The 25117-nt window shown below is 38.9% G+C and overlaps 1 protein-coding gene across 2 annotated transcripts in view; it reads left to right on the top strand.

The window, feature by feature from the left end:
* The window catches only part of LDB3 (LIM domain binding 3), a 119546-nt gene that overhangs the window by 24451 nt on the left and 69978 nt on the right, over positions 1-25117 (top strand). For both annotated transcript variants that reach the window (XM_075717504.1, XM_009483395.2), the window contains exons 2-3: positions 9098-9249; positions 24090-24165. In XM_075717504.1, the coding sequence (XP_075573619.1) occupies positions 9098-9249; positions 24090-24165 (228 nt within the window). The remainder of the gene's footprint in view (positions 1-9097; positions 9250-24089; positions 24166-25117) is intronic.

Genomic DNA, 25117 nt, shown 5'->3' with positions numbered 1-25117 from the left:
GAAGACCATATATGTCACGGGCTTGTACCTTGTCAAATAAAATCTGGGGTTTTTTATTATACTCTGCAAGCTTTGAGTGGGAAATGTTTGAAGATTGCTGTACTCACCACTTTAATGGGTTAAAACGCCCAAAACCAGCATTGGCATCATCACTCTACATAAAGTTCAATCCTTGTCCTCAGCAATAGCCCCATCCCTCCTCAGTCAAGATAAAGAAACAGTAAAACAGATGCTTCCTTTTTTAAAATGCAGGTTGTGTTGCTTTTAATTGTATTTTGTCAGTCTTCACAACCTTCAACAGAACAAGTTTTTGCTTTTAGATTTGAGATTATATGAATATGTTCAAATTATTTCCTGTTAAACAAATGCAGTTCCTGTGGCTTCACAAGGGAAGTGGCATCTCTGATTGATTGAAAAGCTGGGAAAACAAAGCTTAAGCTATTACATTTTAACAGGTAAAAAAACCATCCTCAGTCTCTACAACTTCCCTTGCTTCCTGAAACATCCAGCAGTTTACATACCTGTTAAATGTGTCAAGATTGTATTTTACCTGCTGTATCTTTAAATTTCCAAGGATCCTGCTGGGATACCTGGCAGGATGTCATGTTACGCACTAAACACGATACAGTATATTATAGAAGAACTTTGCATTGCACTTTCTCAGGGGAACCTTGCTTCTGTTGTTTTTTATTCATTTGGATCTTGAAGGGAATTCTTTCCTCTGAAGTTTGAAGCCTGTGCTTTTGTTTATTCTCTCACAGAGTATGGGTGAATGCTATGGGTACAAAACAGTTATTCTTGTGGATAAGGAGAGTGCCTAATGAGTAATTGATGCTATATGGTGGGTGGTTAATGCTGGGCCATCCAATTGAAACATTCACATGGGCAATATGGCCTCTTAAAACCTTAGACATAAAAGTAAGGGCATGATGGTGAGTGTAGTTTCTGCAAATTTAGTTCTGATCAACGTCTCTGTCACTGTGGACATGTGCTACATTTCATCTTCTTTCACACCGATGCCTTTCTGTGTGTACTATACTGTTCTAGCATCTGTAGGCAAAGCATGGAGTTGAATGCTACATACTTGTGGCTTAGAGACAGGACTGCTATTTGCTGTGTCAAACTGGCAGCTTGTGGTTTAGTGATCAGAGGAAGAATGACTCCCCTGGTATTCTGGTGGCCAGGAGCAAAATGAACTGAATAAACAAACGCACATTTAAAGAACGGTTAAATGTACGTCTGCATCAGTGTAATAAGTACCCTAATTTACAAACACACAGGAACAGAAGAGTCACATATACACATCAGTCAAATGTGCTGGGACCTCAGGACTTACTCAAAGTCAAAGCTATTTTAAGTTGCTTAATATCAGAAGTGGCTGCAGGCCACTAATTGCCAAACTAAAACTCTCAGTATTGTCTCAAATGCCCTTTTAGTCAGGCCTTACTGTTGCTGGATGGATCAAAAGCCCTTCAAAGTTATAAAGCATTGTGGTCTTAGTTATATACAATGAAATGCATTAAGCAGAATGAACTTGAAAAAAAGAGAATCTTACCATAGTTACCAATAGCAAAAGACATAAATCCCTCAGTTTATTGCTAATGCTTGTAGGGGGAGACAGCAAATTGTATTTGTGTGAGGAAGTCAAAGAACTGCACAGAAAGTAGAATTCAAGAAGCCGATAGCTGTGAAAATGTGGAAGGCCGTATTGTAACTGAGGTCTGTCTACTTGAAACACAAAGAAACATCCCACCTTATAAAACAGCCTTAAAATGAATTAAAATTTGAAAGAGAGAAGTAGGGAAGAGGAAGGGGAACCTTTGAAGAAACTTGGCACTTCTGATCCTCCAGGCACTTGCAAGCTGAGTGCAGGGAGTTGTCCTGTGGAAGGTGACAGAACTGCTCACACACACGGAGCTGCCAGAATACTAAGGATCAGTACCTCAGTTATATTCCCAGTTTTGATTTGCATTAAGGTTATTAAACTCTTTGATACCAAAGAAGAACTTACTCACTTGTTCCTTAAAAACTGTTGTTGTAACAAAACAATCAACATTTATTATTATATGACTGACTTCTCTGCTTCCATTTCGTTTCTGCAAGATACATAGCACACTCTATCTTGGCACAGTACGTGATGCTAACTGAGAATAGACTGAATAGATCTAACAGCTATTTTTAGATTAGGACTGGGAGAAGAGAGATTACTATTAGTCATACCATACAAGATTTAGAGAGCTGCATAGTCTTCTAGCGATGCCAACATACCCTATTAAAAAGTCACATCCACATTTTGACTGTCATCTGTATAACTGGTATACATAGACTAGTCATGCTTCTAACAAGTTAAGCTGCAAACTCCAAAATATTTTCTTTTTTTTTTTTTTTTTAAACAAAGGCTTGGCAATTTTTCAATCTGATAATGTGGAGTTGAGGCAGGGAATGGAATGATCTTCCTTCCAACCATGAATAGGAGCATTCACATTCACTCTCAAAAAATCCCCCAAAGCTTTGCCTAGGGCAATCCCCTAAGCATTGCCTATATGCTTCCTTTCATTCCCCAGCTGAAAATCTTTTACATTTGACTTATTTTCATCATCTGGGTCTGTTTAGCTTGGCAAGAAGGGGCTAGCTGTCTGTGTTCTTCCTTGAAGACCCTATATATTGTGCATGAACAGGAGCCTTGTAAAAGCATTAAGCATAAGGAAAATTTCTGGTATTAATTGAGATGGTATTATTCTAGCATGGCCTGGTATACCCAAGACTGAGGTAAGCTGGATAGCTCAAGTGCTCTTGCAGTACAGATTTCAGTACAGGGTGTCCTGAACTGTGCGTGCTTGACTGGCAGTCCCACAAGACCTCTGTGCTGCTGTGGCGTCGTGGCTCCTGGTACCCAGGAGAGGTAGATTAAAGCTATTTTAGGTGGTCTCACATGTATTGTAATCTCCCTTCCTGACTAGAGATGAAGCATAGCCTGAGAGGCCACTTCAGAGTGTCTCAGCTTGCCAGCTTAGCTCTGTATAATATAAATGGAAGCTCTTCAAGGTGTCAGTGGCACATTCTGCAGATGTCCTCAGTGTTCATTTAAAGCAGGTTTTGTTGTCTTATTAAAAACAAAAAACAGAAAGGAAAAAAAAAATAAGTAAAGCCTGGAAGTAAATTGAAAACAATGAGACATTTTCTTCAGGAAAATGGTAGCTGCAAAAAGGGACTTTTCTTTAGGTTTGGTTAGTGATACGTGCAAGGACTTTCATTTCCAGTTTCCTACAGTCCAGTGTCTTTACATTTAATCGGTCTTGCTCAGCTCTCCTATCTGATGCTGCAAGGTATAAAAGCCATCATCACAGATAGTGGGATGTTTGCTCTATGGTGGAGGTTATCTAGGCTTTTTCTTTTTTTTGTTCCTGTTTTATGCCTTCTGGCAGTGTGTTGAATGAAATGGTAAATTTCTGCCTGATGACTTATCCCAGTGGGGTTTATTCCTTTTCTTTGCTGTTTTTTCTTGTCCAGAATTGTCTTCTATGTTCTGAGAAAACCCATTATTTTCCCTTTGGAGCTGTTTATGTTTATTGTGAGGACAGCAATGGAAAGTAACTCACTTATGAAACAATAATATAAATTTCCTCAATTAACTTGTTAACAATGGGAGAGGAACTGATGTCTCCAGTCCAGAGATAACTACTTGGATCCATATGGGCATTTACCAGTTCAATGCAACTGTTCTGCAGTGGGATTGCAAAGCATGTCTCTCCGCTTTCAGTAGGTCATGCTCCTGTGTGCAAAACGAGGAAGTTTTGCTGCCACTCCCAGGCATTGTGAGCCTCAGTGCTTAGAAAGCCTCTGAAAGTTTGTTGGAAGAATCTGTACAAAAACCCACTAGAAAAAAGTAACAAAGGGGGATTTAAATGCTGTTTTCTCCATAAAGGAAACATATTTTATTTTCTAGTGATCCTTACTGTCTGTCCATTCTTTTTCTTGTAATAGTATATTATATTCTCTGGCTTATATAGCTTATGTCCTGTCTCTGATTTCTAGCCTTTCTGACTATGGAAAGAAACATTTTCTTTTAATGTTGTCTTCTCTCACGGAGATCCTGAAAAGGAGAGGGTATTCATTCCTGGTGCTTTAGCATATTTCTAGGGCTAGTGAATACTTCATTCTCTGAAACATTGTTCTTAACTGAGAAGAGGAAAATACAACTTGCTGATTTTGGGATTGGGGTTAGGAAGGGGTCAGGCATAGCTCAAGTCCTGGAAGAAGAAGAGGCCCTGGCTAATGCTGCAAGCTACCGTATTAACACCTTCTTAATTGTATAGGCCTCCCTATGTATTTTTGTCTGCCTTGTAAATTAGGAGGCCCTTGGGACCAGAAAGCTGTGTCCATCCATCTGTTTATACATGCATGCTCGTTAGTATTTTAACACTCAGCCACTCAAATGTTGTCTGATGCCTATCTCTGCCCCTTTGGAGTGGAGCTGATGGGGCTTGGATGGGAACACGTGGTGTTCTCAAGGTGATGCAGCAGCTCCATTTTGTACACTGCCTCCCAGAGCTCTTGCTAAGTAGTATTTACTCTGAACCCAGTGCAGACTTATTTTTTAGGGCACAGCTGTCACTGTTGTACTATATATTCACCCAGTATACAGATCAGCTCACAGCAGAGCGTAGTAAAAATTCTCTGTAGCGCATTGAAAGCAGCATGTGATACTTCCAGCCTGCACACTTGCTTTAAGCTGGGGATATTGGAAGTCAGACGTCTGCCTTGTAGGAAATTTGTGAGGGCTGAAAATTCATGTCTCTGAAGCAGCAAGCGTTGTTCTGCTTTTCTGAGAGAGGTGAAAGATGCTTGACTTTTCAAGGTGAAGGCTGGGCTTGGGCTTGAGGTACTAGAGAAATACTATTAGAATTAGATCTGTCAGTGGTACCCTGGCTTGGATTTTGTAAATCAATTGACAGAAAAGCTATACCTTGATTCTCTGGTGAACATCTCACTGTAGCCTTAAAGGCATTTGCAACACCTAGCATCTGAAAGCTATTTTGTAATCCAGAGCAAGTGGGTTAAGACTATTACAAAGGTTTTCTGAAATAGTGCTGTCTAGACCTTGCCCAGAGATGTTTGAAGAAAAAAAACAGTGGTGGTCGAATTGAAAAATGCATATTTGGCCTAGACACTACTATATTTCTCTACTTCTGTTATTATTGTTAGTGGAAGAGAGGCGGAGATGAGAGCAAACTAGAACTTACTGTGTAGGCAGATCTGGATTTGCAGTCTAATTCCAAGGGTTAATTAACATTCAAGCTTCATTTTAAAAATATTTTTTAAAAATCTTTTTAAATAGAAAATAATCCCTAAAATTTTCACAAAGACACCAGTGAGATTTTCTCTGTTTGTGATTATATTTAGTAAATTTTTAGTAGATCGGAGATGAATTTTCAAAGGAAAATACCAACAGATAAACACTTTGCATTCCATTCCTTTCTGCTGGATCTTTAAAAATGGGAACAAGATAGTCTTGAATGTGCCTTGACACTTCAGATCTGGCTGCCTTATATCTCCATCTGTACACTGGTATTTTGTCCCCAACAATTACTGACTGTTCTCAATGTCTGCTGTAAATGCACACCGTGGGTTCACTTGAAAGTCTCAAAGAGAAGCCTGTTAGCTTCTGACTAAAATAGGTATAACTTTGTACTTTGTTTTGAATGTTTTATACAGATTATACACCCAGACTTTAATAATGCCTTCTATATAAAGCTCTACAGAATCAAATAATCTACATAGCATGCTCTTAGGCAGTGGGAAGACTGCGGGGAGAAGTAATTCTTTCCTGATACTTATTATGGTTCTGAATTACAGACATGATAAACGAGACCCATCTTTTATACTTGTGACTCTTACTGTCTATGAAGCTAGGATAAGCTGAATTTTGGAGGTAATGTGACATTAATGGAGTGTTGGCCCCTGAAATGGAAATTGGAAAGGTAGAGCTGTACGACAGAATCCAGCCCAGAATGTGTTACCATTATACTTGGCTGAAGAGATGACTACAAAACCCTCTCCTTTCCTTTTCAAATAAAGCAACACTGGCTGGTAAGCCATGATTGAGACTGTTTCCTTATCTTTCCCAGTATGGTTCTCCTGTAGCTCTTCTCCTCAGAAAGGGTGTTGCAATGGCCATAGTTAGAAATTTATATAAATCATAAATTCAAAGTTCCCCAGGACTTTTTGTTTGATAGACTCTTCTGATGAATATGTATTTTTGTTTAGGTAGTGTTTTCTAAAAGTGTTAAGCAGAAAATATCCCACTAGAGTAAGTGAGATAGGTCACTAGTATAACCATCCCCTCCCTCTCTATTTGACTGTAATTCTAAGATAGTTATAGTTACCTGCTGTAGCTTTATTTTAAGATATAATATTTACATTTTGGGCTTGAAAAAGCAGAAATCAGAGAAACTGGAGAGGGAAGTCAATACATTACAGTATCTTAAGCTAGTCCCAGGTCCAGACTTCTTTATCTTTTCTGTGGAAGCTCTGCTTCTCTGGACTTATTTTGTTTGAAGCATCACTGGGGAGTGGAAGGAGAGATGTATGTGTTAAGTAAGAATTCCCAAATTCCCAAAGCAGAAATTTGACTTGCAGTAACTGGGTTGAGTTCAAAAACTAGTCTTTGTTCTTGATGAGCAAGAGAGGGAGTTCCCAGCATTTGGAACCAGCTGTCTGGAGACTGGAAGTATCAGCATTGCACATGTAACGTTTTGTGACAAGAACTTGCATGTTTCCTGAGGAGGTAAATAGTGGTGTCTTAGAAAAGTGATGTGTAAAGATTATTTATTGATAAATCTTTATCACGAAGGCTCAAGCCTTGGTGTCTACCTGACTGACAAACAGTTTATGTTAATAGAGAAAAAAGATAAGTTGAGAAACAAAGTGGCCTACTTGATGAATTCAAGTCTTACTGACTAATTTGTCTGGCTTTTGTTCACACTTTTTCCTGACCTCTTATCTTATTGCAGATTTTGTTTGTTGACATATTTGAAAGACTGAGCAGGGAAGGGTCTTTGAGTAACTATACAAGTACATGTGGGTATGTGAATAATCCGTATTCTTTACAGGCTTCTAGATTCTGTGTACTTCGTACAATGCAAATCAATGAAATGCATAGGAGGTAATGTTTGTATAATAGGTTAGGAAAGCAATGCTTGTAATAGGAATTTCTTTTCTACTAATCTCTTTCTATGAGGGTGCACTAGACTGCAGAATAAAACTCTATCATTGAAACTACCATGAAGTACTTTCCCCACCCCTCAATTCCCTAACACCAGAAAAATACATCAGGGAATGGCACTGCCATTATCAGTCAACTCTCTTAGTTCACATGAGAACGTTCTATCTGTGGCTGTCCTTCACTCAGAAAACGTAGAATTCTTACTGCTTTTATCTCTAATGAAAAGGTGTAGAAAGCTGTCTCTTCCAGTCAGATCAGATCTGGGATGTTATTTACAGTGCCTAATTCCAAAGTAATCTCTATTTTTCAGTAGAGTCCTCAAGTATTCAGGGTGCTGTGCTCTAGCACCCTGATGCTAGAGCTCATGTTCTAATAAACTGGCAACTCCCATTGTCAGATTACACTTAGACTGTCAGCCTCAATACTGAGCCCCTTTAATGGGGCGTTAAGAAAGATTTTTTTTTTCCTTTTTTCTTCTTTGCTAGTGGAAGAGCACGAACAAATAGTCTAGGGAATTGTTTTGGAAGGAATTTTTTTTGTTTGAGTATGTACATATTTTTAAGTGTTTTGAGGTCATATTAGGGAAGGCAGGTTAAGGAATTTCACTTTACACTTGATGAGGAAAAGTGTTTGGATTTGTGTTGGGTTTTGGTTTCCTTAGGAATTTAACTTCACGGTTTCAGCCTGGCTGAATTCACAGGGGAATTGTGGCTCATAATCAGACACATCTTTCTTTTATGTTTACTGTGCTGAAGGAACAGAGTTGTTGACTGCAGCCTTTGTTGTGGCATTTTAAATCATCCTTGGGGTTTTTTTAGAAGTGAGGAATGTAAGGAAGTGAGTACCTGAAAATAAGAGCAAAGACCTATAGCTTATGTCTGTACCCTTTAAGTACTGAGTGCTGAGAGCAGAGGACTACTCTGATGTGCTCACTAAAATTTGTCTGGCTGATGGTATGTGAAGGCTCTTCTGGTTTAGTTGGAGTTCCCTAAAGGAGTCAAGTTTCATAAGTAGCTGTACTGTATCAATCTCATCCAGATGCAAGCTGAGAGGGCTGTGTAAAATTGAGGTCAGGATACTGTCCATTTGGAGAAGATGCAGTCCACAAGGCATCTGGAACTAACAAAATGTGATGCCACAGCGAACAACCAGAATTTCTGAACTGTTGTCTCAGTAGTTGGGTTTGTAGTTGAAGCATTGTGGCTTCTTCTTTCTAAAAGTGCTGGTCTGTCTTTGGAGTGTCAGGTCCACCAGGTTGATGAGGTCATCTCGGGTATGTAGTGTTCTGTCTTGGTAAAGCAGCTATAGTTGTATGTGGGTGAGGTTAAGCAGAATGATTTCCTATAAAGCTCGCTATAAAAGAAGCAAAGCATGTCCAAGGCCCCTCACACACATTCATTTTCTGTCCATTCAATGTAATGAATTAATTTGGGAAAAATGGCTTTTAGGAGGAAAAATACGATAAAATTATGCAGCAGATAGTGGGTGATCAGTTTTCTGCTTCTGAGTAATGTCTCTATATACGACTCCAATACAACTAATGATAATTATCCCCCTGAGGAGGAGATAGTATGTGGCAAGGGAACTACTACATTGGGCTTAACCTCTCAAAATGGAAGTGATGACAAGTAGACATTGTCCTGGACCTTTGCAGGAATGTGAGTTAACTTTGAATTTGATTAATTTCCATAAATTTTGTTTTTCCACCCATACAATAATAGATACGGCTATTGCTGTATGTATTACTCTATTTATTGCTGTATCTGTTCCTCGTTATAATTCTGGACAAAATCTCTGTAAGTGCTTTGTGCACAGAATGACTTATCCTGATACGACTTTTTTTTTTTCCCCTCCCTTTCTTTTCCCACACAGATCACCCCTGGCAGCAAGGCAGCACAGTCACAGATGAACCAAGGGGACCTTGTGGTAGCCATTGATGGAGTCAACGCTGACAGCATGACCCACTTAGAGGCCCAGAACAAGATCAAGTCAGCCAGCCACAACTTGAGCCTCACTCTTCAGAAGTATGTTGATATAAGTTAATGTCTTTGCGTTCCTAAGGGAATCCTGGGAAACCTGTGACTAATGGCTATGTGTTTTATCTTTGCCTGTTAGATTTATTTGAAGTGTTCATGGCACAGATATGAGATGGAAGGCCAAAATCTGCTCTGATTCTTGTAGAAATCAGCATGGATTCTTCTAGAAATCAGTATGGGTGATATGCTATGTGAGTGTATCTGTGTTGAATTTAGCCCACTGAATACAGGTGTAATCCCATATCCATTCAGGCTTCTGTTAAAAAATAAATCCAACAGTGATGTTTCTTTTGCTTGGTCCCATGTGGACAGCACACAGTTCTGTTTGGTCAGTTTATGAATGACTATTCTAGAAACGACCATCGTAACAAGTGTTATGAGTGCATGGGAGGAACCTGTCATTCACAGGGTGAATAATCACAGCAGACTGAGAATTTCTATTAATGGTCTGGCACATGTGAGTTTGAAAGTGGCCTCTCTGTATCTGACAGAATAAGAAAGGTGTAGCCTGAGTGCAGGAAAGGAAGTCAGTAGGACATGGAGAGGGTGGACTTTCTCACCAAGACATGATAAAAGTTGTCTTGCCATTAAGAAAGCAGAACCTCTTCACCTAACAGGTCTCTTAACTTTTCCTGGTTAATGTCGCTTCCAAGGAAACTTGTTGTCAGGTCAGATAACCTTGCACAGAGATTTTCTGTAATAGTTGCATCAATATTTAAAGCTTCATAATTATATGAAGCAAAGTAACAGCTATTCTTATTGCGTTGTGGAGAAGATAATTTTTACATAGGCTAGGCAAAGACTGGTACGGAAAGCAGGTTGTAATGTGGAAGTAAATTTCTGAGAAAGTACCAGAAAATCTTATACATGGATGTGCAGTAGAGCTAAGCAGTATCAGGAAGAGACTAAGACCTAAGGGAAAATGATCTTTAGCTGAGGTTTCCAAGACAGAGCAGGGTACTCTAAAGCAAAATATATGGCTGAATTTTCCATGTGGCTTTGTACATCTCAAGTTTGTCTTTAAGTGGGTGTTCCAGATAACATATAAAATAAGTACACAAAGTAGAAGATGCTAACAAAATTGCAACATATTTGTTAGCTTCTGTGAGAACACTGGGTAGACTTACGTATTTCCTGGAAATGTATAACTTACGTATTTCCTGGAAAAGAGTTTGAATTAAACGTCTTCAGATTTTCTGATGTTCCAGATTTTCTCAAAGAAAAATCTTTGAGATTTTTCTCAAAGGGTGTGGTCTAGCTGTTTCAATGAATGCAAGCAAGGTAGGGAGATGCACGGAATAATTTCTGCCACCTGGTATGATGTGTATGTGTGCCTCTAGTGTGCTTAGGCAAGATTTGCAGCCAAAATTAAAGAGAGACCAGGAGCCTAATCCTAAATGTACTAAAATGGGCTTTATATCAGAAGCCAGAAGAAAATGGTCTTCTAAAGTTGTTGAGGGAAGATGGGGCACTATCTTGATTTTAGTTGAATTCTCACCTTATGGCCCACTCCAGCTTCTTTTTGCTCCATTCCAGTGAATGCTAGTGATATTATGAATATATGTATATCTTTTTTAAAAAGATTTACATTGTTCTGGATTATTTTGTGTTTGAAAGTTAAAGAAAATTCTTTTAGAACTTCTGTCTGCTTTTCTATTGGATCCTTGTGTTTTTACATTGAGAGAAAATGTTTCTTATTGTGCTTTGGCATGTTGCACATTTGGAGTTAATTTTCCTGGATACTGGACCTGAAAAGCAGTCCAGGGGCTACCTCTATGGCTTGGTGTTTAAAACTACAAACCATCACCTCTCCTTCCACACAGAGGATGGGTTCCCAAATCCATGACTAACAAAACCAGATTATCCTAATACATATCACAGAGGCGAGTCACTTAAAACAGTAATTTTGATCAAGTGTTGGCAGGGTTATTTCATGTGAGTAATTGTTGTGCTTCTGTACTTGCTGACCTCTAAATTACACCACCAGCAACTCTAGTGGCCACATCATTAAAAAAAAAAAGTGTTTTACAGCATCCAGGACAGCTTATTTATTGTTTAATGATTTGAAGTAATTGTTAGGGTTTTTTTAAAGTAATTTCAGACTTCTAAGGCTTTATTTATTGTGGTATGCATTATTCTTTGTCCACATAATTCTAGTGGAAGTATTATTATTTATTGCTTTCTTGCTCTATTTATTGCTGCTTTTATTTTTTTAAGGCTTGCCTTATGTCTTGGTTCCAAAACAATAGTATGTGATCCAGATAATGAATTTATGTGGAAAATGAACAGCCAAAGCAAGCAGTGTGTTCCACAGATTGAAATATGCTTGCATACGTAATAGATGTAGATGAGTTAAGATCCATTCTGAAAAGAAGAAAAACGTCAAAAAGTGATATGAAATACTATTAAGCACAAATAGGTCAGACAGCTTCTTTGTTAGCAAGTGAGAACTTTCACAGATGATGCTTTTGCTCTAAACTTATACAATTCATAGAATCTCCTCTTCAGTATGACAGTTGCTTTTTGATGTGAGCTATTAGTTTGCATTGATGATCCATTCAGCCTCGCTAGAGTTATATGGGAAAAATAAATGACAGACTGAAAAGTAATTATTTTGTTTAATAGTGTTGTTTCTTAGATGATTAGGGGCTTTTCAAAAAATTGTGGTCAGAGGCTTTAAGCTGGCTTTTGCTTTGCACAATTCAGTATTTATACAAGCTAACCCTATCAGCATGTGATCTCAGCCAGCTGACATATGCATAGAACCCTGTTAAAGATTGAGTATCCCAATGTCTTGAACAAAAGGCACCTCCACAATATTTGGGAAGTTGGATTAATCTCACCTTGAAAAATCATTTTTCCTAGGCACAAATGAGTTAATTTACCTAAGTACAAAAAGATTGTGGCAGTTTAGTCACCCGCCCAAAATTTACAATGAAATATACTTTTTTCCAACAAAAATAATTTTACAAAGATTGTATTGGTGAGAAGAGGAACAGTTAACCTGAAAAATATGGGAGCAGTCACTAGTGGTAGTAATTTTCAATCAAATAAGAACAAAACGGGAGAAAGGCAAAATCTCCTGGGACTTGGTTACCAGGAAAATGTCTGTGCTAGAAGATCATTTTTATGTTTTTAGACATGGCTTGCAGCAATGAAACTGGAGTGGAGTGTTCTACTACTATGGAAAAACAAAGCTGGTTTCCATAAAGATCATAGAGATGGGTACACTCAGTTACCTAATTTGCATAAAAGTTTTGAAACACTGGAAATCCTTTCAAATGGAAAAGACATATATGTGCATTAGGAAATTGACCGTTGTGATGGGAAAACTTAAGCCCTAAATTTTGATGATCTTGGACATTTATGTGAAGTAGTCACGTGGCTCTACAGAATACGTTTCAAGGTCATGGAGTGCCTTACCAGTCAATCTGTGGCTTGGTTTTGCTGTTGCAGCACTGGAAATAGAAGTGAACTTGCTTGTTTAGTCTATAAGGCCATGGAAGAAGCAGTGGAACGTGAAATCTAGACATAAATGCTCTGAGACAGAAAGCTTTTTATTTTTCTAATGGTGCTTGGCTCTCCAAGCTCTCAAGCGATGGCCTTTCCTGTTATTGATTCTGGCCGTGAAGGTTTCATGAGCATTGTTTATAGCCTGACAGTTTGGACAGTGTTTGCTGCTACTCACTTTTATTATCAGACTTAAGTTCGCTGTGGGGTTTCTTTTTCAGGGTGGGGCTCTGGTTATTTTTTTATTTGGCTGTCAAGAAAAGCTGTACATGGTGTCAGCACTTGTACAGGACATCGAATTGCAAGACATCAAACGTAGCGGAAAGGAAGCATTACAAATGCCCATTTGTACTTGCCTACCTAAACAATGAGAGTCTGCGCTTCTCTGGCTGTACAAACTTAGTTTTTCTTCAAGTACCATCAATCTGCACTGTTCAAGGTACACTAACATAGCTCTTCAGTGAGTGTTTAGTGCACAGTGCTGGCCTGAGTGGAATTCTCCGTGTTTCAGTCATGTAAATATCCCATTATGGGTTCAGGGATTTGTGGATGTCAAGGTTTTTTCTGACAGCTTCCTTCCCTAATCTCCCTGTTAAATTTGTTCTTATCACCGCACCCACGCTATGTTTTCACATGAAACCACAAAACTAGGATGGACATCTTGCCAGCTGTGCCAGAGGTTTGATCAGGCAGCCAGAACTTGTCTTGTTACTGGCTTGAGTGAAATGCTGCATTTTCTGACTGCTCATTTTCAATATCTGGCTGCCTAGTACTCCAGAGCCTGCAGCATGCATCCCTGTGCTGCTTTTGGGAAGTTAAAGGATGCAGACAGGCAAGTGGCAGAGAGTTGAAGTATTTTGACGATTCCTGGAGAAAGAGACCTGTGATCCAGTGGTGTGGAAAGGTATGGGACCCTCCAGACCAGCTCTGCTTCCTTCAGTTTAGAAGGCAAAATACATCTAGGATATGAATTCTCTTTTGCTGAAGAAAAGAGAGCAGCAGTGAGGGGAGAAGGAAAGAAATTTCTTTGGCACTGTGCACTATTACCCAGTAGAACTCCATGAAGCATGTTAGTATCCAGGCAAACAAGGCTGATATTCTAAAACATTAGATATTTATATAGATGCAGCTCATTCCTTAGAAATCTACATTACTCTCGATGTACTGAGGGGGGAGTGGTGCTAGTTCTGCTAGGCAATGCTATGGAAGGCTATGATCATACTCCATAATGACCTGGGTTGTGGTGGAAAAAGACATTGCTTTGCTTTTAATCTTTTTGTGACCTCTTGAAGTTTAGTTCTCAGCCATTTTTCAGTATCAGTTTCTAATCAGTTACTTGAGCTACGCAGCTGCCCCCAGGCATTTTAGCTCTGGGCCAGTCAAAGTTCATCTTTGACTGTCTGGCTGTCCCGCAGATGCTAGGCCATAAACTTGTTGTCCTACAGTATTCAGTTCACAGGTGAAAAACAAAATGTATGCAAAATCTATTTTTATTTCATACAAATGGATTTCTTTTTAAAATTCACAGTAAATGCAATGCACGAGAGTGCAGTATTATTTGTCAACACGTTTCACTGGAGCATCCACAACATTCATTTGATCTTAACTCAAGGAATCTGATCAGCCTCCTTGGAAAGGATTCACCAAATGTACCAGCTTAGTTTTGGAAAGTGCTGTAACATGAGTGCGCCTCATTCTGCTGGCACAAACATTCCTGTGACACTCTAAGACTCCTGCCTTGGCGTCACCCTGTGCTGCTGGAGAGGAGCAGGGGAGGAGCAGACTTTCTGTGCCTGGTGTGCGTTGACACAACCTCCCCCTCCCCGGGCATGCCAGCGATGCTACCATTCACTTCCAGACAGTCACAATTGACTGTCTTTTCCTGGAAAATCATGAGCTAAATCATCCTTTTCTCCAGTGAAAGGGAAAGTGTCAGAGGCAAAGCTATGAGAGACTTATGGTAAATATTTAATAGCTTTCCTTTTTTGTGCAGCACCAAAAGATGGCTGATCCTGCAGTATTTATTTCAGGCCTACTATAAATAAAGCATGTGGTGACAGCAAACTGCAAGCAAGGGGAATTCAGTGGTTGTTGTAAACTGCCTTCTTTTGTCTGAAGCTGTGAATAGTAACCAATTCTGTGCATGTTTGAGGTCTGCTGATGGGCACATTTTAAACCAGAACCAGATTTAGACTGCATTTATGCTCAGAAGAATTAGAAAAGGATATCTATCCCAGTTGAAGAGTAAATTAAAATGATATAGACAATATTGATGAAAGCATGGTCTGAAATAGTGGTACCCAGACTATTCTGTAGAAATATTTCCTAAAAGCATTGTAGGAGATGATTAGTAAAAACAAACAGAAAATGAAAATATGGACTTGGAATTTTTTTCCCTTCTTTAAATTATTTCATTATATTCATCAGACTAATGATGTTTTCGTTCAGGGACTGCTTACATACTAGAGGCAGATCTGAGCCCATATGAACGGGGTTTTTTTTGGTTGGTGTTTGTGCTTTTTATTTTTTTTTTTGAAAGGAACACTAATGCTAGTGATAATTTGCTAGTGTTCACGTTAAGCATTGTGAATATATCTCCTGAAATCCGTTCTTGGAGTGACTAAGTTTTTCCTGGTTGTTCCTGCCTTTCTGACTGCAGTCTTAAAACTATGCAAACTGAATGCCCAGTACCAAAATGACTGCTCCTTGGATGAGGCTGCAGCAACACTTGTACACTCAGCAGCCTCACCTGGAACTCAATAGCTAGCAGAGCAGCACTTAAAAGTTTAGGGAACGAGGACCACATCAGGACTGCGGTAAGGCGCTCTGAATTACTGGATGCAGAAGTGAGGTGGTTGTGACCGTGTCAGACTGGATTAAGGATATGAATGCCTGCCTGCTCTCAGAACACAGTATTTAGCAGCTCAGCCTTAAGTGTTGACAAAGATGTGCTATTTGCATTTGATAACATTTCACTAGAAATTATGGACTCTTATCATATTTTCAAGTACAAATATGTTCATATTGCTGTAGAAATATAGCCTAAAATTAGATGACACTTTAAAACAATCAGAGTATAAAAAGAAAAAATTTTAAAAATGAGGCTCTGTCCTTTAATCCGTTCCCTTGAGTTCTACAGAAATTATGTTTAAATAGGCCAATATGATTCTCAGCAGGATTTAAAGGTTAAATTAAGAAAATACTGGCTAAATATCAGAAAGAAATAAATCAAAGCTGGTGCAATGTTAGATAGTCCATGTCATGTTCACTGGAATAATTATGATTTAGACTGGACCAAGTACTGAGATCTGTGACCATGTGGACAGTCTATGCTGGAGCCCTCCACAATTCACTCAGTGAGCACCTTAGTCTGTAGGTAACTGCATGCGCCTGTACTCAGGAGAGGTGTTACAAACTCTACCTTTGGAAAGATAAGAAAAGCAGAGTAGTCAAACAGCTGCTTATATGCTTTACTGAATCACAATGTGTGTAAATTCAAAATTTTAAGCAGATTAGTAGAAAAAGGAGAGGAACACTGATGATGGATGTGACGTGGTACTAGTTAGTTTATTTTGCTTAGACTCTCGAATTTTTGAGAGCCATCTGCGTCCAATAGCCAAGGTTTCCTCCCCAAACTTCTGATGATGCTGTGTGCTCAAAGCATTAGAAAAAGGCATATCCTATTAGTGTATTAAGGAAGCTACCATGTATCACTGTGAGCTGAGAGAGGTGGTGCTCCGTCACTCCTTGTGAAAAAGAGGTGAATCCCATTGCATGCCCAGTTGTCTCTGTACACAGGTATGAGAGGACAGTAGGATTTGTTAGTAGATGTCAGGCTAGCATTTGGACAGGGCTGTGAGTTACTGTCTTTGAGTAGTAACATTTAATGCTGTTAAAATTAATGAGCAGCTTTTTCCATGGGATCAGTGTCAGTCACTGCAATAAATATAAATATATTCCTTACATGAGCAGTTTGAGTGGACTGCTATTTACACTCACTGCATAAAGTGTCCTTCTTAGTTTTACAAAAGAGCCTGGAAACCGTGAATATATGCCAAGGCTTTAAAGGGCAATGAAGTTTTCAGCTAGCGATAGGACAACAGGAAATGGGCTCAAGCTGCACCAGGGGAGGTTGAGATTAGATATCAGGAAAATCTTCTTCACGGAAAGGGTGGTCAAGCATTGGAACAGGCTGCCCAGAGAGGTGGTGAAGTCACCATCCCTGGAAGTGTTCAAAAAATGGGTAGACATGGCACTTTGGGACATGGTTTAGTGGACATGGTGGTGTTGGGTTGATGATTGGAATGATGATCTTAGAGGTCCTTTCCAATCTTAATGATCCCTAGTTTTTACTTTCGTTAAAAATAATCCAGCCACCAAGCCAGGAAACACGAAATTGCTACTCTACCCTTAATTGGTTTAGTGGTGGACTTGGTAATGTTAGGTTAATGGTTGGACTGGATGATCTTAAAGGTCTTTTCCAACCTAAACGATTCTATGATTCTATGAGTCTATGATTACAACAAGATTCTACTTAGGGATTAGAACTGTTCTCAGAGTGCACATCACTTCCCCCCTCCCCGCCCCAGACACCAGCTTAGAGATGAGGTTCAAGATCATTGTTTTATTTGTCTGAGAAATATTCTCTGGATGAGCTAAAATAATCTCCATATGAATCCTTTCACATATTCTATTGCACTCACCATGGAAAGGTCAAGATGGGTATCACGGGCACATCTCACCAGAGTCCATGGGCTGACACAACTTACTAAATACACGTGACAGTTGTAATCTTTCAGACAAACAGTCAGTGGTTGCGTTCTGCAATGAGGAAGTTGATACATTGCCCAAAATGTTACAGTAGACAGGAAGGTCCCAATGTGTTAGGGCTGGGACCTTTTCTTATTGATTAACTTGGATTAGCTTAAGCATGGTCATGTCAAAATGTAAATTGCACACTTGAAGCTAATTGGAATGGATGATACAGTATTTTTAAGAAGTGGAATGAGGAATTGTTCAATCAGGTAAAATACTAAGGCTCTACTAGATCAATCTTTTAATGCGTTATTTGTGCATGTGAGGTTCGTAGTTTCCTTTGGATCCTTTTTACTGTGGTGTTTCTTGCCCACCAGCCACTATAAAAGCTGTCAGGCCTCATTTTTTTTTTAACAAAATCTTAATCATTGGTGGCCCCATTGTTTCTTAGAGCAAGAGCAGAGATACACCAAGGTCTGTTTGGCCTGGCTTTCAGGCATCTTCAGGAGTTGGCCACCTCTTCGTGTCTGTGCTCTCCCTGGCTGGTGTCTGTTGCAGCATGGCAATACTGAGCACTGGGTACAGGCTGGCCCTGTGGTGTTTCTGCATTACTGTATGACAAATTCAAACAGTACTTGAGTACCTCAAAAGGAAACAAATTCTTTTGACAAGTCCTGGCTACCTTTCTTGACTTAGCAGTCTTTAAGACATAGAGTAGTAATGAAATCTGAAGTCAAATGTAAATTTGGATTGGGTTAACATTAAAAATTCAGGTAAGTAGCATCGTAATTATAATCTATGGATGAATGTTCTCAAGCAAAACTAGTAAAATATCATATTTGAGCTTAAAACAAAGCAACTTATCATTCAAATCTCTCACACAGCTAATACAGTGATGTCAACAAGGTTTTGCAAGCTACAGTAGATCACTGTATAACTATCTATTTGGTAATTCAGCATTAAAGCAAGCTCATTTTCAGATTCTCATGACCTACTTATTATTACTTAGAAACAAAGTTATGGATTTGATATAAATTAATGTATTTTTTCAACAGTGTTGATAGCAATACACCTCTACATACAAATTCAATCCATGACAGCATAAACAAGTTCTATAACTGGATGAAATTTCCTGGGGATGAACCCACATTTCTTTATGGGTTACCTGAGTTTTTGGTAGTGATAAAGAGCGGAAAGGTTTGGAAAGGGTTTAAAAATAGTGCAAAGACAGGAAGAAGAGGACAGCAAGAAAAATAACCTGCCTGAAAAAAAGGTGTCCGTGCTCCATGGAGGGTAGGTGTAGAGCTTGCTATGTGTGTTGGGTGAGTGCCAGGCATGTGCTCAGCATCCATACTTAGTAGTCTTTGGAGAACTGTCACACACAGAGCAGAGCTGCAGCGATACTGGCAGAGCCTCCCCATTTGCCCGCAGGAGCTGGTGGGATGGAGGAATTTTAGGGTTGGTGCCAAGTCAACTAAGAGGAGATGGAGGCATTGGTAGCCAGTTGCTCCATTCAGGAGGGAACCCTTCAAGAAAGAAAAGATTTTGCATAGCAGGAGGGAGGGGAAGAGTAAAGAAGATGCAAGAGGTACTGTGCAGATGCCACAGAAGTAGAAAGGGTCAAAGAGAGACCAGGAAAGTAGAATTTGCTTCTCCAACATTTTTTAATACATACTCCTTTTCAAAAATCTCAGCTTTACGCATACCGTCTCCAGTTCCTGCCTTTTCCTTCCTTTCACAAAAATCTCCAAATCTCTCTCTTCTTCCCTTTTCATTTCCCTTTCTTTCCCCTAATGTTTTCAGCTGCCCCTGACTCAGATCCCTTCTAAGGGAAAATGGGTATTACATACTTCCAAACAAATTCTCTTTCATAGATTTTTTTTTTTTTTTTTTTTTTTGATAGCAGCTTCCCTTTAGGTTGGTGCCATTTATGCATAAGAAGTTTTTGTCCATATATTGCTGTGGGTATGAACATTAGGTCTGGAAAGCCTAATTGCCTGTCTTGCAATCTGAGCGCAGCACAATGCAGGGAAATAATTAACAAATCAGTCATCCAGCCAAATGCTAATATTTGCATTCACCACTGATATATAGAGAGCAAAACTGCTGATGGAAATACTTTTCAGTTTTATTGCAGGCACAGATGATATCCTGAGAGAGGGAAAGTAGGTCTCATCATAGCCCCACAGTAATCGCAGTTATATTTGAAGCACTGTGAAACGTTCAGGGTTTTGTCTTTGTGATTCTCATTGGAGTCACTAAGACTGTTTGCTGATGTCCCAGGCAGGGCTTAGAGAATTAAACCACGGTATCACGAGACTCAAGATTTTCTGTACAAGACTTAAAAGCAAGAAGAAGCTTCTGTTTGGCTACTTAATTCACTATTTAGCTGAAGATTTAATTGACACATTACTGATCTTAGTACTTATTAAATGGACACCTCAAATTGATAACCATGAGTAATATTTAGTCTGTCCCTTTTATGTATCTTGCCCCCCCACCCCCAAATTGTCAGAAATATTATTGCATTAAAACAGAAGCCCAATTCTACATGCTCTGTTGTTTTGCCTCTTGCTATGCGCTCACCCGTTCCACTCCAGAATGACTCCATTTCAATTAGGTGGTAAGTAAAGTATGTAAAATGTTTTCTAAGCATTTCTAACCCTAATCTAATCTGTTTTATTACCTTTCCATGCACTTGACCCCTTTTCATTTTCTAGTGGTTGAAATATTAAGATACAATTATTAAGATGCTCAACAAGGTATAAATAAGTGCTCATGTGTAATAAAATGAAAGCAAAAGCTTACTGTAAGAAAAGAAATGTTGATTTTAGCTGTCCTGAGAATGCAAAAAGAGAAGATAGACACTGACTGGTGAAGATATGAAATATAAAAAAGACACATGAAGATGAAAAGGAGCTTTTATCTCTTAGATCATGTCACCTCTCGGCAAGTGCGGCATTGTGCTCCCCTGAGGACATGGGTTAAACTGATAGTGCATTACAGAACTCTTCTGCAGCCCTTCCTTAGGCAGGCAGCTCCTCTTAATGCAGTTGACTCCTAATGAACCTTTCTTGTGAGCGCAAAGATACCAGGATTGAAGTCAAGTGCTCTTCAATTAAAGCTATGTTTAGATAGGTGGGAACAAGTAGAAATTTTCACAGCCATATCAGCGGTGCTATCAAAATTGAACTGTTTTGCAAAACTACATCCATCTTGGTTTTGAACTTCAGAGAACCAGTCCTGAGGGAGACGGGAGGTGTATCTGTGGAAAGGAGGAGAATTAAAAAAATACCAGAGTGATGCATTTGGTCATCATTAAAACTGTTTTGAGTTTTAATTTTGAAATGAGGTTTTTGTTTCTTTTTTTAGTTTTGAAAATATAGAAGAAAATGTCTAAAAGTTGAAATAAAATTAATTGCTTCAGATAAACAATCTTGATGGAACATTTCAACATCAAATCGAAAATCATCGCAGTTGTTTGTGAAATTTGGACTTTTATCCTCCTCATAGCTCTACTAAGCGAGTACACTCCCTGAGTGTTTGGAATAAAATAATTTTGCAATCAATGGATTAAAATGTAAACCTGGACACACACATTTACAACAGCACCATCACCACTTGAAAAACAAACTTCTGTTGCTGCAGGATTTGATTCATCTAGCAAAAGAGAGAGGAAAAAAAATGTCCTGAACTTGGAGATGTTTTTTCTGGAGGAGTAATGGCTCTTATGTAAATAATCACTTTATTCTGTAAGTGCATGCACTTTCATTCCACAAATTGACTTCACCTCTAATGCCCTTTTCTCTGGTGCAAGCCTCTGCTAAATCTAGCAAGCCTCATTGTTCTCTTTTTAAATATCAAAGCTATAAACATCCAGGGCAGAGTTATGTAGGAACCTCATTGATTTAAAGTAAGATCTTGAAACCTCAAAGTTGGTGTGAAATAAAAATCTTGGTTGGATAGCACTGTGAATGATAGGTGTAGCTTGTCAGTAACATGGAAGAAATACAGCTTTTTAACATCTTCTGTGGTCAGGTAACGAGTGAGGAAAAATAGACATACGATAAACAACAGAAGTGATGGAGTAGTCTGGTAAATAAATTCCTTTGCTGCAATACAAATATTTTCTGGTTGTGCATCAAACATGCAGTGTGTGGTTGTTTGCTATACCTCTGTACGTGGCAAACAATGTTTACAGTGCGGAGCAACTTCGGCACTAAAATTCATGATCAGTGAGCGGAGCAGAGGGGACGCTTAGTGTCTGCTCTGCCTGGCTGGGGTCTTGTGGATGCCCAGGTCCCCCCACCTAACTTCACAGAAATAACTGGGTGTACCCAGAAATGGCACCAACGGAAGGAGGATCAGAATCTCCCCCTAAATCTTTGTCTGTTCATAAATTGTCACCGTCAATTTTCAGCAACTCTGACTGTGTTCTGAGCTGCAGCTGACTTTTTTTTTCTTTCTCTTTTTTGCTGTCTTTCATGGTACATGTGCACGTCTCATGAGTATGATTTATTGTTTCTCTTTTTAAGCTAAAATGGTTGGAGGAAGGGTATGGCACTCACTCCTGAGAGAAGATGAGTTAGTGACTCACTGAGCAAAGTTTGTTCTAGGCAGTTAGTGATCAGCTCTTGTTCTCAGAACTTGAAGGTGTATAGTTCTCAGATAATTATATCTTAGGGAGTATATTGTGATATATTCCAACTGTGAGTATCAACGTTAGTGCCTTTTACAATTTTATAGCCTCTTGTTTCAGGAATACTTTGTCAGTGAATTTCACAGGTTAATTACCTATTGTTTAATAAAATGCCAGTTTTCATTGTCTCCTCAAACTGTGTTCATTTTTGTAGTATCTCGGTTTAAGGTAGGCATTTATTACATAGTCTTTGTTTTCAGCTCTTAAAGCGGCATAGATTCCGTATCTTTTATATGGAAATCTTCCTGTAAAGATTACTCCTTTTTCCTAGGTTTTGTTGTTTGTTTACTCCTGCTTATGGAAATACTTTATGTGTGGCAGCTAAAGCTAACTACACAGTTCAATGTGAAGTTAGGTATTACTGCAGGGATTGCTACTATGGATGAGCCCAGTTTTTGTCTAGCTCAGCGTTCTGTCTCTGATAGATGCCGCTGGTAAGTTATTTCAGAGGAAAGTGCAACACAGCCCTCTAAGGAAATAATGAACCTAACACAGAAGGTCTTCCACTATCAGTATTTTAAGTTGTGCCATGAAAAATGAGAATATGTATGGCTGCTTATTTTTACCCAATCTAAAACAGCTGTTGGGGTTTTTGTTGTAAGTATGAATATCTAATCCTTTCTGATACCCTGCTATTCTCATAGTCTTAATGATGCCTTGTAACAATGAGTTTCACCTCAGGTTAATCAAGTGCTCTGGGAAAAAATATTTGCCTTTATCAATTTTATATATGTTGTCTTTTCAGTTTCACTTAATGTCCAGGAACGTTGCTTTATTTCCCTTTTTCTACCATTCATTATTTTCTAAGCCTCTGTAATGTCTTCCCTTATTCATCACCTGTCTAAAGCAAACAATTCCGAATGTCTCAGTCACTTCAACTCGATTTGTATGCTTTTAAGTATTTTTATTTCATTTTTGTACCTGTCCTAATTTTGAAATGTACTTTTTAATGATGAGAATTCCAGGCATAATCCTGATCTGTAGGTTGGCAATAGGATATTACTTGCAGAATTATGATTCTTTTGACTATTTTTATGTTTTTCATTTTCTCTGGTGATCCCACGTGTACTGGAAGGATTTCAGGGGGATGTTCAGCACTATGCACATTCTCGCAACACCTCCCACAAATACATCTTCACTTACCTGAGCATCCTGGAGTGCATCAGTTAGCATTTGTCACCGTGCTTTCTTTGTCATGTTCCAATGAAAGGGAACACTCGGTGTTTTGAAAGCATTTTAGTGGGGTTTATTTTTGTTTTGATCACGTACAAATATTTGTCAAAGCCAGGTGAAAGGCAGGCATTTGGAGTGGAGTGTGTTTAATTCAGTAGTGATCTGCTCCTTTTGAAACTAAATTGTCTGATATGGAGCCCATGTTTCTTCCTGCAGAGAGGTTTAAATCATGGCAGTTGCTATACAGTTTAAGCTATTAAATAATGATCTTTTGAGGAGTTGATCTTGAGGTGCCTCAGTACTGAAATACTCTGCATTTTAAGACACTTCTAAGTCCCTTTTTCCAGAGTGCTGCCCAAACCTGAATTTATCTAGTTGTGGCTGATTGTCATCTGTGAAAATGCAGTTTGTCACAAGGTACTGGAGAGTGGATGATCTCCCAAGTCAGAGGCTGCTTCCATAACTGGTGGTTTTTCATCATTCAGAGAAACTATATCAAACTTTTTCTTACATTTCGGACCTTTGTAAATGAGGATGTAGAAAAAGCATGATGATCACTAGAAAAAGTCTAGGCTATGCTTAGATTTCACTCCTGATGAAGCAGCATTCTTGCATGAAATTAGAGCTGAAAAATAGGAGTCCAGATTGCTAATCTTTTTTTTTTTTTCCTTCTTTTTTTTTGTGTCCCCAGATCTAAACGTCCAGTGCCAGTTTCAACCACAGCACCCAGAATTGACTCTCCCAGGGCTGTAATTCCCCACCAGAAGGTATGTGACACTTTACTTTTCTCCTCAGCCAAAATTAATACCATTTTTACCTACCGCAGTGAAGGCAAACACATACTACAGGAAATAGCTCTTGCCCACCCCAAATAAGTAAACATTGAATGAATACACAGGCAGCAAAACTGCCACAATGCAATGTATTAGTCATCTGTATCTTGCTAATTTCTGAGGAACAGAACCAAAGCATCCAGCTATCCTCTGATGTAATCTGGTCTAACCCATTCTGAGCAATTTGTTTTCATCTAGGCTGCAAGAGGCTACCAAAGCTTCTCAAAATACACATTTGCTCTTGTAGATTCTTGGGGGAAAACCACTAGATTGTGCCTCCGTGTATCCAAATCCTGAATACAATTGAAAAGACAGTGATTTGGAAAGAGGACATTAGGGCATTTGAAAGCTTGCATCATATTGCATTTTTGTCACGTTATTCAAAAGACATGAGAATAAAAAATAAAGAGGACAAGTCAGTTTAATGAATAACAGCAGGTGGCAGAGGAAATGGATGGCTTGGTTTCTGTTGTCAAAGCTTGTCATTTTCCATAAAATAAATGTTCATATTAGAATAAACAGCATTCATTGACTGTACCTGGCAACTCATCATCTGTATCTTTGGAGGCACTGAGGAGCAAGGATACCTGAAAGATGGTATATATCCTTATGCTGAAGCACTGGGTAGGACATTTGTATTGCCAATGCATTTAATTAGATAAATGGAGAGGAGGTAAAATCTCCATTGCTGCAACTTAACCCCTTCTGTGAGTGGCAGTTTCATCCCTAGCATGCAGTATAAATAAGAAACACTGAAGATCATAATACATGGGGAATTAGGTGATGTTCTACTGTTTTTGGCAGTTGACTTCCGTAGATCAATTTTAAGTAATTTTTATAAACGCCATGCTTTCCAAATTCAGAGCTCAGAAGGTAACATCATCCC

This window comes from Pelecanus crispus, chromosome 10 (genome assembly GCF_030463565.1).
Source record: "Pelecanus crispus isolate bPelCri1 chromosome 10, bPelCri1.pri, whole genome shotgun sequence".
Taxonomy (NCBI): domain Eukaryota; kingdom Metazoa; phylum Chordata; class Aves; order Pelecaniformes; family Pelecanidae; genus Pelecanus; species Pelecanus crispus.
The sequence above is the reverse complement of the archived record's forward strand: the minus strand, read 5'-3'. Positions and strand labels throughout refer to the sequence as shown.